The following is a 16,637-nucleotide window of genomic DNA, read 5'->3' as shown; positions in this document are numbered from 1 at the left end:
ATCCCATAAACATAATAGCCAAGCCGAGACTGGCTCTCCAGGGCGCTGTCTGTACCGCCTCCCCAGCTCCTGCAACTCAGTGGGAGTGTATGGGGTGTAGGTAGTGAACTCAGTCACAGCTGGGTTGCAGGCAGCAATGCCCCCGGTGCCCAAAGGTTGGTCACGTTTTACCCTTTGCTTCAAGATTGGCCGGGCTTGGGGGTTGGGAGCTACATTGTCTCCACTCGCTTCCTCCGCCTCTGCCTCAGAGTCTCCACCTTGGGGCCCCTGTTCTAACAGGCGGACCCGGGCTTCCAGCGCTTCCAATCGGGACACATGGTTCAGCACCCGGGCCATTTCATTAAGCCCATTTTCCGTGTTGAGACTCAGGGCCATGAGGAACATCCAGCCCATGCAGCGGGCTATAGCCTTTTCCTCCTCCGGCAACCGCTCAGCCATAGCCTGCAGGGCCCTCTCCACACTGGCCGGAGAGCCGTCCATGTCCTCCCACCTTTCCTTGGGGGCCCAACTCCTGAGAACAGTGGCCACCGGGCACCACACACTGTGTGGGGGCCACACGTCCTCCTGCCCAGAGTCAGACGCCATTCCTACCTGGTTGGAATCTTGCTCATGGTGCCAGGTGTCTGAGTGGGTGGAGGCCTCCTTGTAAGATGTCCACCACCCTCGGATCCTAAGGCTGCAGCAGATCAGCAAAAGGAGGACAACGCCTTCTATGGCCAAGAAGGTGGTGTGCCAGCTGGAGGCTTGAGTCTCCCAGGCAGACCGCGCCTCCCGTTCCCGGTGTCGCTCCTCATGGGCCACCCGAAGCTGGGCTCTCACACACACAAACCGCTCCACCATGCTTCGGTAGGTTTTGGCCGGCACCGTACCCTGCTCGCTGCGCCATTTGTCGTGTGGGAGACCCTGCTCACTGCGCCATTTGTCATGCAGGGCAGCCTGCAGGGTCTCTGGTCCCGCTCCCCAGATAAGAATGCAGGATATGGTGAGGCCAAAAAGGAACACCCACGGAGCCATAGGTAGGGGAGTCATACCACTATGGTCTCACTGGAGGCTGGGCCCACCGGACACGCGACCTGCCATCAGCCTTTCCGCCAACCGACCGACGACTCTCCTCCACTCTCCTCGACTCTGTTCCTCTACTCTCTTCCGCTCTCCTCGGCTCTCCTCGGCTCCTCGGCAATCCTCGGCTCTCCTCGGCAATCCTCGACTCTCCTCGGTAGCCGCAGCAGTTATACTAGCGGCCAATCGGCTTACCGGCCACAGCCTACGGCCAATCAGCCACAGCTGACGGCCATCCACTACCGGAGCCAGCACCTTTCCACGTGAGGCCGAGAGCCTGTAAACTACTTTCTGGGGCTCTGTCCCCACAGTTTCTTTCCAGTATGATTTCTCAGAGTATCTAAAAGGTCATGAACTTTACAAATCTCTAAAGACAAATACAGAATATAACATTTCCCAGTCCACCTTGAACACAAAACTCTTTTTGGTCTAATCTTTTTAGACCACCATCCTGCAAACTAAGTCTATGAAATAATTGCCTGCAAATTAGTGGTCGACAAAGTGGTTTCCAAACCTCCCTGCCCAGTGAGGCTAAGCTTTTACTTCCCTTTTACAGGGATGTAAGGAAGACCTAACAGGTGTTAAATGGTAACTTGCCACTATGTACCTGTGCTCTTTATTTTATTCACATAAATTGATAATACCTTTATTGGGAATAATTTAGCCATATACCGGGGGGTGCCAAAAAAATGTGTACAAGTAGACACTTCGGTCAATGTTGCTCAAGCAGTAGTTTGCCGTAATCAGAAGTGTCTGGACGCTTATGGTAACCACTTTGAGCACCTCTTGTAATTGCAGAAGTCAAATGTGACTTGTATTCATCTTTTGTTATTGGTATATATTATTACAATTTTAATACAGTTTTCCTTTCTTAAAATGCGTATACATTTTTTTGGAACCCTCTGTATATGAAAAACCTCACCACCTTGGGGAGTTCAAGATAAACCACGGGAGTAGGAATAAAATATTAAAACATACGTTTAAAACTTTCCTCATTTGATTTTTTTTCACATATGCTTCGTTATATATGTGTGTGTGTATATATATATATAAAATAAAATATATGCCAAAAGTTATAAATTTTATTTATAAATATTAATATTATAAGTATATTTAAGAATACATTATTTGATTATATAACATTAAATATATTTTATATACTCTAAATATTTAAATTGTGTATAATATTGGAATAGTAGCATGTAGACAATTTGCAAATAATTTTATATATATGTATATATACATACATCATATATATATACACATATATATATATATGATGGGTTGCAATAACAGTAAGTGGGTCACTTAGCCATACAGACAGAAAAGCCTTTCATTTGTTCTAATTCTTCAACCCAGCAATTTCACTTCTGGATCCAATTTATTTCAAGGAAATAACCTTGTATGTGTACAAATATTTAGCTATAGGGATGTTTACTAAAGAACTCTTTGTGCTTGTGAGAATTGAAAACAGTCCAAATATCCAACAACTGGGGATTGGTTATATAAATTATGGTACATTTATATAAAGAATCCTACCATATGTAGTGGCAGAATATACAATGGCCTTTAAAAAAAACAAACACCCTGATTTTGTAAGTAAAAAAGAAAAACAGATGACAAAAGATTATTGAGTTCATACTCCTAGAAGAAATGACTGCAATTATAAATCAAAATGTTAATACTGATAGTGAGAAAAGGGGAAAATTTTATTTTATTTTTTGTGTACTTACCTCTGTTATATTAATTTTTGCATAATAAATATGTGTATTTTTTAAAACATTATATTCACCAAGTTCAAATTTTGGCAATTATAAAAGGGTATACAGTAATAAAGTCTTTTTCCCACCCTTATCAACAACCCATTCCTCTCTCCAAAAGTATCTAAGGTTATTGGTTTCTTGTGTATCTTTCCAAGGATGCAGTATGTTGGTAAAATTTGTTCATATACATATATTCTTTTTACCTTTTATCACACAAATAATAGCATACAGAACACACTGTTTTTCACTTTGCTATATTAAATAATCTTATAAATCTGTCATTTCACCCATGTGGGAATATATCTGTAGAATAAAAACATGGACAAAAAAACTCTGAACATATTTAATACTAAAAAGAATAGAATAAAAAATTCTAAAAGTGGAATGGCTAGGTCAAAGGAAATGTACATTTGTCATTTTGATAAACATTACCATTTGAAAAATATTGCCATAGTCTGAAGTCATGGAAAAATCTTCTCATGCTTTCTTCTGGTCCTTTAATGTTTGAGGTTTTTTTACATTTCAGCTTAGATCCATTTAAATTTATCCTGGCTTAATGGATACTTAATAAGAAAAACAAATGATTTAAAACATTCAACTCCCCACTCATAGTGAAAATTCAAGTGCTTGTTGTCCGCATCTGTTAGATCACAGGATCTAGATGCAAATAAGGACATCTTGCAAAGGTTCAGCTTACACAGCAGTTGAGTAACATAGCCAGAACTCAGCTGTGCTGTGTGCAGGTTTCTTTGCTTCCAGAGTCACATTGTAGTGAAGAGGCAAGTTCTTTCAAATGAATTTTTCACTTCAGTAGAATCCAAGCCGCTGGTTGGATTTTCCTTCTGATCAATACTGTAAGTTGCTTTAATCATTTACATAAAAAGAAGTACTCTCCCCTGTGTAGTGGGGTATGTGTGTCTGCTCTGTGTGAGTTTCTGTGCGACAATGTCAGAGCATATGGGAAGGGAACTCATTTATTCTTGTAGATTCTGTAGACCTGATACTGGCAAACGTAAGCAGCTGTACTGAAATGTCAGATGGATTTGCACAGCTGACTCAAGTTGCCGAAAAGAGAGCAGCATAGTAGTTCCATAAATTGACCCTATCCAGCCAAGCCCTGCTTAATATAGACATGGCATGAGCTTAGCTGCAGTCACTCTTCACTGATCAGAAAGCACCACTGAGGTTCTTAGGGGGGGAAGAAAATCTCTCATAGTGGTATTGATTGGAATGCTTGTTAACTGGGGAAACTTCTTGAGTATTTTTTTAAATCATCTTTGATTATTTTCTAGTAATTTAGGAAAAAAATTTAGAAAAATAATCATGTCAGAGCACAGCAGGAATTCAGATCAAGAAGAACTCTTTGATGAAGAGCTTGATGACGATAAAATCTTGGCCAACTTGTCACCCGAAGAGCTGGAAGAACTGCAATCAGAAATGGAAGTCATGGCTCCTGACCCCAGGCTTCCGGTGGGAATGATTCAAAAAGATCAAACCGACAAACCACCCACAGGAAACTTCAACCATAAATCTCTTGTTGATTATATGTATTGGCAAAAGGCATCCAGACGCATGCTGGAAGATGAACGTGTTCCTGTCACCTTTGTGCCATCTGAGGTAACCAGGGATTTGTGTACAATGGAGAAATGGCTGCCTGGGATGGCAGGTGTCCATGTTGTAACGGTCACTTCTCAAAACTTCATGTCTTGAGTTGTTTTGTTGCCACTTAAAGATTAAATCGTAATATTTAATCCTACTCCAGATTGGAACTTCCTGAAATACTTACGTGGTATAGCTGTGAGGGGAAAGTTGGTAATTTCTTGTAAATACCTCCTTTTAAAAAATTGCTATGGGTTGCTGTGTAGAAAAGCCTGTATGCTATAGATATAATATTTAATGAACTAACTCATAAGGCAGAGACAGTTGTCTTTAACTATTTTGGCTCACAGAACCCTTTACGAAGCTGATGAAAGCTCTGTACCCTTTCCTTCCGACACATATATACATACTCAATATTTCACATACAATTTCAAGGGTGTCACAGTCCCCCTAAAGTCCATCCACTTATGCTGCAATTAAACCAAGTCAAATAACCAAAAATATCCAATATTCGTACAGTGCATTGGATATCGGTGATGAGTTTAGAAATTAATAGCTATTAAGTTGTTTTAAAGATAGTTCTTTCTTAAATGTTTTCATATGAAAAGTAGAATTGTGGTTAAATCTATAAACTTATTGTATATTAGCATAATTTTTTTTTGATGTTCCACTTAAAAATTACTTAGCAAAAAAAAAGAGATTCTCCCCAGGTAAAGTCTCTTAGTTATGCCTGGTGACACAGATATATCTTGTCACATTATTATCACACCAGCTGTAATTAGAACAGTTATAAATTGGTCTCATGGTCAGGAGAGTTTAAACATGTACTAAATTCAAAAAAATAAATTGATGGCTTAATCAGGTTAGAGTTTAAGGTACAATCTGCAGACATTTTACAATTGGAGTAAAAGCCAATTCTATATGAACAATTTCAGAAAAAGAAAATCGATGGGGTGCTTTTCAGTTTTCCTTCTCTTGGTATTGAAACAACAGCTTGATGGCTGGCTCCCCCTGCTGGAGCAGATAAGAAATGCAGTGGTGAAGGTTTAGCTGGTTAAGGTGTTGACAACTGTCGATTCCAACCTACAATATGTTATATTCAATAATATCAAGTTCTTATTTGGATAAACCCGTGTCTCAAACTACTACACCAGATTTCAAAATGACACCTTTGAGATATGCATATTGTATAAGAACGTGTACTAATTGATGGGCAGCAACCAATAAACACTATTGATTTAAAAACTACCATTTGCATTCTTAGACTAAACAGTTGTTTCTAAATCTCTTCATAATCCAGTTGGCTCTACCTCTTAGATACCTTCCTTCAAAAGAAACTGGAACTAGTGAACCTGTCCTGCAGTAGACACGGCAGTTTTCATAGAGCTGAGGAGACAAAATCAAAGTCAAGTGTTTTGGTATATTCCCAAATATTAAACTGCTCTCATTTTCCCCACAATGTATTGTTTTTAGGGAAACTCTATGCACACATTATACTAGATTAGCCAGCATCTGGGGAATGTAAATTTTGGTTGTGGCTATAAGAAAACTATTGTGTAATCCAAGGCTATTGAATACAAAGATGCCTTATTCAGTTATATTCAAAACAAAGACTTCAATGTATAGGTAGATAACTCCATAACATTTTCAAAACAAATCATTGTTAATTGCTTCTGAACTTGTACAGCATTTTTAAAAACAATACAGAGTCTGAACACAAAATTAACTAGGTTTCATTTTAATGTATGAGAGGAGGTAAACGTAGCCCAAAAATGTGTGTTTATATATGTGTCTATAAAAAATTATCTTCATTTTGGTTGTATTTGCTTACAAAACTAATACGTGTTTTAAATTTTGTTTTTTAAAAAAACTCAAGCATTCTAGAATTGTATACTGTAACAAGTGAATGTTACACTTGCTTCCCCAAATGCTTCCCCCTCCTCAGTTATCTTAATGATAAGATATAACTTATCTTCCTAAGAGATAACTACTAATTTGGTAAACAGTACAACACTTTTTTTTGTACATTTATAAACTTTTATATACTGTATACATGTTTGTGTATATATGTTTATACATAAACACTTACACAAATGAAATACTATACATACAGTTTATTTACTTTTTTCTTAATAATGAATCTTTTCATTATCTCCAGTAGATATTGCTCTACTTCATATTTCTTCACTGATATGTATTCTAACCATCAGAAACCTCTCTTTTAGGAAAACGCTCAAGAAGAGTATGAAGAAATAGATAAAGACAATAAAAAGGTGTCCCACTATTTAAAAGAAAAGCTCAATAATGAAATTGCTGCAAATAAAAGAGAATCAAAGGGCAACAACAATGTCCAAGAAACAGATAATGAGGATAACAATGAAGATGATGAAGATGAAGAAGACGAAGATGATGAAGAAGATGAGAGTGAAGGGAGTGATGAAAAAACAAAAAGAGAAGAAAAAGGAAAAGTAAAGGAGCAAGTCAGAAATGGTGAGAACAACTGCCCTCAGGTAACTAATGAAGCATTTGAAGAACAGAAAGACAGACCAGAGGCCCAAGAAAAAAGTGAGAAAAAAATATCAAAATTAGATCCTAAGAAGTTAGCTCTAGATACCAGCTTTTTGAAAGTGAGTGCAAGGCCTTCAGGAAACCAAACAGACCTGGATGGGAGCTTGAGGAGGGTTAGACAAAATGATCCTGACATGAAGGAACTCAACCTGAACAACATTGAAAACATCCCCAAAGAAATGTTACTGGACTTTGTCAATGCAATGAAGAAAAACAAACACATCAAAACTTTCAGTTTAGCAAACGTGGGTGCAGATGAAAATGTGGCATTTGCCTTGGCTATCATGTTGCGTGAAAATAGGAGTATTACCACACTCAACATCGAGTCCAATTTCATCACAGGTAAAGGAATTGTAGCCATTATGAGGTGTCTCCAGTTTAACGAGACACTCACCGAACTTCGGTTTCACAATCAAAGGCACATGTTGGGCCACCAAGCCGAAATGGAAATAGCCAGACTTTTGAAGGCGAACAGCACTCTCCTGAAGATGGGCTACCATTTTGAGCTTCCGGGTCCCAGAATGGTGGTAACCAATCTGCTCACCAGGAATCAAGATAAACAAAGGCAGAAAAGGCAAGAAGAACAGAAACAGCAGCAACTCAAAGAGCAGCGAAAGTTAATAGCCATGTTGGAGAATGGGTTGGGGTTGCCACCTGGGATGTGGGAGCTGTTGGGAGGGCCAATGCCAGATCCCAGAATGCAGGAGTTCCTCCAACCTCCTCATCCTCCCAGCCCCCAGCCAGTCCCCTTCAGTCGGCGACATGACGTGATGAAGAAGCCATCGCAGCCTCCTCAGCACAGAACTGACCCTGACTCCTTCCGGACGGTGAAGCTGAAGAGGACCCAGCGTAAATCTCGGATGCCGGAAGAGGCCAAAGAAGCACCCGAGAAAACCAACCTCAAAGATGTGATCAAAACACTGAAACCAGTGCCGAGAAATAGGCCACCCCCGTTGGTGGAAATCACTCCCCGAGATCAGCTCTTAAACGACATTCGTCACAGCAACGTTGCCTTTCTTAAACCTGTAAGTAGAAAGAGGGAGAAATGGTGAACAAGCACCACAATGACTGTATCCTAACTCTATTCCTTGCTCATTTTAACACCAGCAGATTCTCACTAGTTGTGACTAACTAGAGGAAGCCCATCAGTGTTACCAGTAGATCTAAGTTACTGGTTATCCCCAAGGACATACATGTATGTACGTGCAACATCTGTAACAATAATATTAACATCTAACAGTTACTAAGCTCTTACTGTAGGCCAGATTCAGGAATTAATTCATATAATCATCCTAACAACCCCATAAGGTAGGTATTATTATTCTCGCCATTTCATTGAAAGGAAACTGAGCCTTAGAGAAGTTAAATAATATATCTAGGAGATATAGGTCGGAAGCTCTAGAGTTGACATTGAAATTCAGTTCTGAGTCCAGGGTCAGGGACTCGAAGCTGACAGTCAGAGATCCTGAGGAAACTGCTGTAGGAATAAGTAAGAAAGAAGCCTAATTTGGCCAGTCATTTGTAGATAAACTGAGCGCTCCAAACGCTTAAAAACAGTTGATTCGTTTTTAGTAAAGAGAGACAACCTGCAATTGCATTTAGGCAGGTAGACAAATGGTAAACTTCAGGTTAGTGTCTCTACAAATCAATGAAGTTTCAAAATATTTTACTATTTCAGTTTTAATATTTACTGCAATTAACTATTACTGCCCTGATATATGAAAATGTTCTATTTCTTGCAGGTTAAGTTACAGAAATAAATTTCATTTGTAATTACTAGTATTTATAGAGGCTGAAAGGTGTGTGGCCAAAGGCCACAGGTAGTTGATAATTAGCTATTATTTTAAAATCTAGTGTGTAATTTAGTCGACATTACATTGACAAAATAGTTAATATATTGTCATAGTCACAATTTTTTCAAGATGTTTTACAAATTTCCATGTAAGTTTTTTCTTTTTCTGCTTCAAGAGCTATGTATTACAAAATAATATATTTGTGACTTATTCACACACACACACACACACACACACAAGGTGTGATAAAAATATGGTGAATGTTTAAATTTTAAAAAATTATTACAGTAAATGATACATTGCCATTAATCCCCCTCAAAATAACCCCCCCTCCCACTTCAAACTTATCCCATTGTTCTTGCCACTTTCTGAAGCAGTTCTGGAAGTCCTCTTTCATGAGTGTCTTTAGTTGTACTGTCGTGGCTGCCTCGATGCCTTGAATCAATTCAAAACATTTACTTTTCATGGTCATTTTAACTACAGGGAAGAGCCAGAAGCCACACGGCACCAGATCCAGTGAATAAGGTGATGAAGACACACCATAACGTTTTTATTTGACAGAAATTGCCGTACTGGAAGTGATGTGTGACACAGAGAGTTGTCATGATGGAGGATGAAACCGTTTGCCCATTTCTCATGCTGTATTCTACACACATCGTTTCTTAAACGCTGTAATAAGCCCTTATAATATTCAGAGTTCTCAATAGTGTTCCTGGGTACAAACTCAGCTTGAACAATTCCATCAAGGTCAAAAAGTACAATTAATCAAGGATCCCTTGCCTTTCCATTGGATGGCACTCCGCAGCAGAGTTCACCGTATTGTTTGATCACACCTCGTATATGTAGGTCCTTTATTCCATCTCCTAGTAATGCAGAATGGACAACATTCCATTCTTCTACCTCAAGGATGACATTATCTGTGACTTAGGGGGACTCTGACCCTTGCTGGGGCAGGAGCCATGGTGAGCATGCTAGAAGCCACATGAGGTCAGGAGAGAATTCTTTGCCTGCCCTTGGGCACAGCATCAAGACTTCCTGCACCTGCTCTTCTCCGGGCAGTGAGACCTCCGTAGGGGTGGATGAGGGTGTTGTTTTGAGAGAAACTAGCTCTCTCACTTCTGTAACCAGCCATCGGTAAAGCATATCCAAGCTGTCTCCCTGGCTACACAGTCAGAAAATAACATTAGTCTGAAAAGAATGAAGAGAACTTTTTAAAAATCCACATTAAAGGGAGCATGTGGATTCAGAATAGATGAGACGAAGGTGAACTTTTCCTAGAGTCTGTTCGCTCCATCCATTCAATTACTCATTAATGCAACAATATTGACGTAGTACTCCACGTGTCAGGTACTATCAGAGGGCTCGGGGACACCGCAGTGAATAGGACAGGTACAGTCCCAACGTCATGGAATTTACATGGAGTGTAGGTTTTATAATCTTCATAGTCAAGACATTCTGCCTTTTACTCGACTGAGAACACTTTAATTTTGAGTCCAGATCCTAAAGCAAAAGACATTAAAATAAATTCATGCTGGTAATTGCAAAATGCACCATCCTACTAAGTACTACATGTTACATTTGTTATCAATGTTGTGTTTTTTAATGTCCACTAAGAAATAAAAACATGCTTCGAAGTGCCCTCTGAACTAACCTTTGAATGATGGTCTTGCATATGAGCCTCTGCTTTGAAATGTCTCTTTTATCTGTTCCCAGGGATTGGCAATTTCTCCTGCTTTCAGTCCTTGGCTTGGCCTGCAATAAGCACCTGCATGTATCTCACATACAAAGTGTCACACAACTTTATCTGCGTGGTCCTGTAAAATGCTCTGTGAGAAAATGAAAATGCACATTACGCTGATGAAAACTCACTCCGCTAATGTCATTTGGCTCCCACTGCTCGGCTGTCCTGCCTTGCTGCATACACAATACATTTCTGCTTTAATGCCGAATCACTGTATAATTTTTTAAAAGACTTTTGACATCTTTTTTTTTTTTTTTAAGGATTTTTATTGGGGAAGGGGAACAGGACTTTTATTGGGGACAGTGTGTACTTCCAGGCCTTTTTTCCAAGTAAAGTTGTTGTCCTTTCAATCTTAGTTGTGAAGGGTGCTGTTCCGCTTCAAGTTGTTGTCCTTTCAGTCTTAGTTGTGGAGGGCGCAGCTCAGCTCCAGGTCCAGTTGCCGTTTTCTAGTTGCAGGGGGCACAGCCCACCATCCCTTGTGGGAGTCGAACCCGCAACCTTGTGGTTGACAGCCCGTGCTCCAACCAACTGAGCCATCCGGGAGGCAGCTCAGCTCAAGGTGCCATGTTCAATCTTAGTTGCAGGGGGCGGAGCCCACCATCCCTTGTGGGACTCGAGGAGTTGAACCAGCAACCTTGCAGTTGAGAGCCCACTGGCCCATGTGGGAATAAAACCGGCAGCCTTCGGAGTTAGGAGCATGGACTCTAACCACCTGAGCCATCGGCCGGCCCAACATCTTTTTTTCATTCTAAAATTATCTTAGACTGACAGAAGTTCAGAAATGGTACAGAAAAGAATTCTTACATACCCATTTGCATTACCATTCTTTTGTGTTACCTCATTTGCGTTACCATTCTTTAAAAAATATTTTAAATGGCAACGCATCTGCACATGTGTAGTACCAATGGGGCATGTAGCTCAACGGAGGCGCAAACGGTAAGACAGGCAGTGATGTGTCTGCTTGCACATGCAGCCAACTACTGTAAAACACCATCGACTATAAGATGCTTTCTGGTCTCAGGGCTACGAAACATCCCAAACTGTGCATCTTAGACTTAGTGAAATACTGTAAATGCCATCAGTGATGATATCACAAAACCTAGCAAAAAAGGATATTTTGGGTCAGTCAAATGAGTCACAACAATGCTCATTTGGAGAGGTGAAACTAAAGGTTTTTGGGGTTCCCCATCTTGCTTTGGAGGATAGAGATGCCCTCTGAACCCCCGGATTTTCAAATATGCAGTTAAAATTAAAATACAATTTGAAATCGTGATGTTTTAAAACTGATGTTTCCAACTACACTATTAAATGCCAAAACGTATATAGAAACTATCTATTCTTAGAAAATTTTAAAGAAATAAAAGATTAGTTATTTTTCTCTCATGGATTTGGAAATATTATTTTTGTATTTTCTAGAGTGTATCTCATTAAGCAGTCAGTTTATATTTTTAAATTGTGTTTTTTTCATTTTTAATGTTTATTCTCTCCCTACCACATGCTTCTGGCCCAAGATCTTTGAAATGAAGTTGCCACCAAAGAATAAAGGAAAATCTGTATATTTGCTTGGCTCAAATGCTATCTCCTGCAAGAAGCTGCCTATTTAATTCAGTTTAAAGGAGATGTATGCTATAGGCCAGATATTGAAAACTGGTGGACTATAGGCCAGATCTGAAAGCCTGTTTTTTTCTGGCATGAGTATTATTATATAAAATTTTTAAATATTAAAAAATCCCATTGAAAAATCCATATATCTGGTACCACTCAAAACATGAGAGATCTGACCACAGTGCTTGCATTTGAATGGCACAAATCAGCTGGACCTGCACTGGCTTCTGCCTTGAGATAGGCTCCAGTTTTTCTCACTCCCCACCGTACCCTACTGCTTACCACCTGGCCTGCTTCACTCATTTCCATTACTTATTTGGCTCCTGTAGAATTTTTCAGTTTTTATTGCTCTTGTTTTCTGTTGTGTTTTAAAAGTCTTGGTCTTATCTAACAAACTGAACTAATTGGATAATGACTATGAGCTAATAGCTTCAAATCAATATGATAATAGCCCAAAACAAAGACATTAGGCTTGTACAGGCTTAATCCTCAAGGCAAATGTACGATTTCCTTCCATCTTTAAAAATTCTGTGGTCTGTCCGCTGCCTTCCATCCCCAATGAGCATTAATACTTTTCACTGAGATAAAAATCCCATCTGCAGCAACTGTTTAATTCTGAGGACAGATGCATGTGTGTGACACGCAAGCTTCTGTGCCAGTCAAACAAGTTAACTATGCTAACATTCACTCAGTTTCACTTTGGGCTCGTCTATGTTTATCAATCCTGTTTCTAGTCAGTTACCTAAAGACACTGCTAAATTTCTCCTTTGGAAAGACTTCAGTATCATAATATCATGAACAGCCTTATTAGCCAAAAGACTCCACGATGCATGAGCAGTTGTTCTGATTACAAAATGTAAGACTAGTTGAGGCTTCATTTCATCTCTGGCCATTTCTTCTATGTCTGATTTACAAGATCTTTTTTCTCTTTAACTAGGTTCTGTAGATCCTGTCCTTCTAAATTTTCTCTTCTTTCCCATGAGTGAGTCTGACCAAGGTGCAGTCATGCTGCCCCCTCCTGAAAGCCTTGCAGGGAGAGGGCGAAGGAGAGGGTCAGACACACAGAAAGGTACCTTGGTTTCAAGGTTATGCAGGCAGCAGCAACAGCTCAAGGGTCGTCTCTGGTAGGCAGGATGTTGGGAGACCTTTCTAGCCAAAGGTGGTGGGCAGAGAACTGGCTGCAAGAGGGGCCTTAGCAGATGGCCAAAATGGTCCATCACATTAGCAGGTGGGCATAGGCAATAGGAGAAACATTCCTAGTCATTGTTATATAAACCCTAGTGTCCTCAGGAATTCCTCAGTGTCCTCTGGAAGGGGGCGTGTAGTAATGGATGAGTCACCCTCCTAAGATAACACCACTTGAAACCCTTTGAGAACTTGCCTTAGGTTGTTCCTATGAAACAAAGCTTCAAGTTCATGTATAGTCAAACTTATGCTACTCGTTCACGATTGTTTTTGTCCCTGAGGGCTCTCTAAACAATATTTTGTTTTTAAATTTTAGTGAGCAATGAAGTAGGAATGTGCTTCAAAGAGGAAAGACCGGTTGTTAAAAGAACATACATTTTATATTCTTGTGGTAGTATTTTGGGTGGTTAAGGCATGAGTACTGAAATCAGTACTGAGATCTACGCATAGGTCCAAATCATGCTCTGCCACTTCATAGCTGTGTGACCTTAAGCAAATTACTTATCCTGTCTGAGCCTGTATTCTCTTTACAAGGCTGTTGTAGGATGAAATGAGAAAATACTTTAAAAACAAGTGTTAACATGAATTACTAACTTGCATTATGTTACTGAATCCTTGACATAGCCTTGTGAGTTAAATACCACTATTGTCATTTTGCACCTGACAAACCGATGCCCAACACCACCCAGTAGGTGCTCGTCCCAGTAGTTGAACCCAGGCAACTCCAGCACCTGCCTTCTTGTTTTTACGATATGCTTCACCATGTGCTCAAAGCCATTGGCTCGGTCCCTGGATCAGTAAATGCTGAATGAATGGCAGCTGTGCTTCTTGTTGTTTTATCATGATTTAGGGGGCTGTCTGGCCAGAATTTCTAATCCACTCTGCATCCTCTGAGACATGTAAATGTTGTCATTTTGCTATAAAGTTCTTGAATTTTCAGGATTAATATTTCCCCTTTTCTTCAAATACTTAAATCACAGGTGCAACTGCCAAAAGAACTGGAGTAAGAGATGACAGAATAATCTAGAAGAACAAGGAATTGAAATAATGACTCTTGGATTACAGTTTGGAGACTATATCAGCCCCATACTTCTGGATCCGGGTGGTGGAACCGGGAACAATGCTAATTAATATCTGATAGGAGTATTTTGTAAAAGGCAGAATGCTTAGCCCATGACAAAACCCAGGCTGAAAAGGAAGGAGGGAGGGGATAAAATATTAATATTCAGCGTCAACATTGTCTACTTCCAATCAGTTTGAATGACTTAGGTGAAATTTAGAGTCATGTTTCTAGCACAGAAGTTAAAAAAAAAATTTTTTTTTTGCAAACGTTTGCTTTATTATTGCTTTCTTCTGCTAAATAACAATAATTGCTATGGAAGTGTCAACAATTCTATTTCCATTTTTCTCTTTCCATCTCCTCTGCTGTAATTCACCATACAGTATCTTAAAAGGAACAAATATTGTTTCACTCTATGGAAATGTGAAGGGTAAACTGACCTCCAAGCCCTTCTGATGCGTTGAAATGGAAGAATTGCTAATTAGCTCTTCTCTCAGAATCAGTTGAGATTTCCAGTTACCAACCCTGGCTGGCTTTCTCCCTTGGCGATTTCCCTTGTGTTTTGGGGGTAACCTCCAGTAGGGGTATCGGTGAGCAGAATGTTTAAGCTTCAGAACATGGAGAAAACAAAGTTTCCAGAGAAATTAATGGAGAAAACAAATCCTGCATATATACAAAAACATCGCTGTTTCCACACATATAGGGACAGTGGGAGACAGTATGCTACCTTTGTGAAAAAAAAAAATTATAAATAAGAGTTACTGAGCAGCTTTTGGTTTTAGCTAACTATAGTTTGTTTGTTTTTAAGCTTAGTCTGTGAATCTAATTTGACCTCTTGCTCTCTTCAAAATTCTTCTAAATGAAACTTGCTGTGGGATTAAACTAGAATTGCTTGTCCTGCATTCAAGGCCCCCCCGTTGCCTGGCCCCCATTTACTAACCCAGTTTTATTTGCCACACACCCCTTATGCTCCTCTTGATGACACAGCCTCAGGCACTCCTCCAGCCTTTGCTCTTACGATTCTCCAGGGAATGCCTGAGAGACTTCCCTCCCGCTCTCCATTAATGAAAGTCCTGCCGCATCTTCAAAGCCCAGGGCAGGTTCCAACCCTCCACAAAAACCTTCCAGACAACTTCAAGCCCAGTGTTCTTTCCTCCTTCCAAGTTCCTAGAGCTCTTAAACAATGCATTTTTTTAGGACAAGCTATGGTAAAGAAATATGGCATTTCTATTTTTTAAAGATAATTCAGTGTGTACAAAAGCATCCAAAGTTACAGTTATTATTCAACTAATTTTAGAATAGCCAACAGCTGATAGCTTTGTTTCCTCCTCTTACTATTTCTGTAAAACATCCTTGCATATAAAGCAGGATAGTTAAGAAAGGACTGCAATAAATAAAACTTTTGAAATGTCTAGCATATTCTACATCTAAAGACTAAACTCTGATAGGACAAAGCACTCCCACCATGTTTATAAGCTTAATGCATGTTAGTGGTTGAAGTTCTGGAAAGCCTTTACGCATTTGCTTGTATAGCCACAGTATTAATAAAGTCAGGAATTTCAAAGAGCTAATGGTCCTGAAAGAAGACTTTAATCTTAGATGCACAAAAAGAAAAGATGATCTAAATTCATAGCTTATTGCCTCAAAACACAGGTTTTATCAAGAGACAGGCGAAGTCGTTCACATTATGCTTTTTCTATCCACCCATTTCCACCCAAAAAAATCTCCTAATTGAAGATTTTGTTTTTAAAGTGTAATGATTTTCCCCCAAGTGTCTGCTTCTTGTTCCATTGAGAAGGGGTCTCGAGACCCGATTGTTGGTCATTGAGCTCTCACCCTGCCTGTTTAGACAGACGCTATGAAGTGGGTGTGGGGGCCAAAGGGCTTTTACTGCCACTTGGAGATACTTGCCTCACATAGATCCAGCCTTAATATTTTTCTGACATCCTAGTGATAGCAGACCCCACGCAAAGTGATTATCTGCGTTAATACTGTGACGAGACAAAATAATGAAAATCAAAGTTTTCCCAAAGATAATGAAATATCACATACTGTCTGCATTTTATCAATGGCATGAGTGCATCCTTAGAAAACTGAATGTAACAAAAACCCAGGACATTCTTGGAAATTGCACACGCTCTAGCAACTTTGTGTGAATTTTTATATAAGCACTGTTTTATGAGTTATATAAAATGTTATAAAAATAGAAAACAATGTGATAATGTATAGTATTTACACGCTACATTTTTCTATTGTTATCCTTC

At 39.6% G+C, this 16,637-nt stretch overlaps 1 protein-coding gene across 2 annotated transcripts; it reads left to right on the top strand.

The window, feature by feature from the left end:
- The first annotated feature begins 3,532 nt into the window (after positions 1-3,532).
- Positions 3,533-15,937, top strand: LMOD3 (leiomodin 3). Of its 2 annotated transcripts, XM_019711737.2 has the most exons (4): positions 3,533-3,676; positions 4,115-4,439; positions 6,647-8,014; positions 14,294-15,118. In XM_019711737.2, exons 2-4 carry the CDS (start codon positions 4,146-4,148, stop codon positions 14,318-14,320), a joined length of 1,689 nt encoding a protein of 562 aa, XP_019567296.2. In that variant the 5' UTR covers positions 3,533-3,676; positions 4,115-4,145; the 3' UTR covers positions 14,321-15,118. The 2 variants fall into 2 exon arrangements, with proteins under 2 accessions (XP_019567296.2, XP_074169362.1); XM_074313261.1 differs by lacking the exon at positions 3,533-3,676 and having other exon boundaries at positions 3,946-4,439; positions 14,294-15,937.
- Positions 15,938-16,637: the final 700 nt, after the last annotated feature.

This window comes from Rhinolophus sinicus, linkage group LG10, assembly GCF_036562045.2.
Source record: "Rhinolophus sinicus isolate RSC01 linkage group LG10, ASM3656204v1, whole genome shotgun sequence".
NCBI lineage: Eukaryota > Metazoa > Chordata > Mammalia > Chiroptera > Rhinolophidae > Rhinolophus > Rhinolophus sinicus.
Note: the sequence above shows the minus strand (reverse complement) of the source record. Positions and strands in the feature narration are given on the sequence as shown.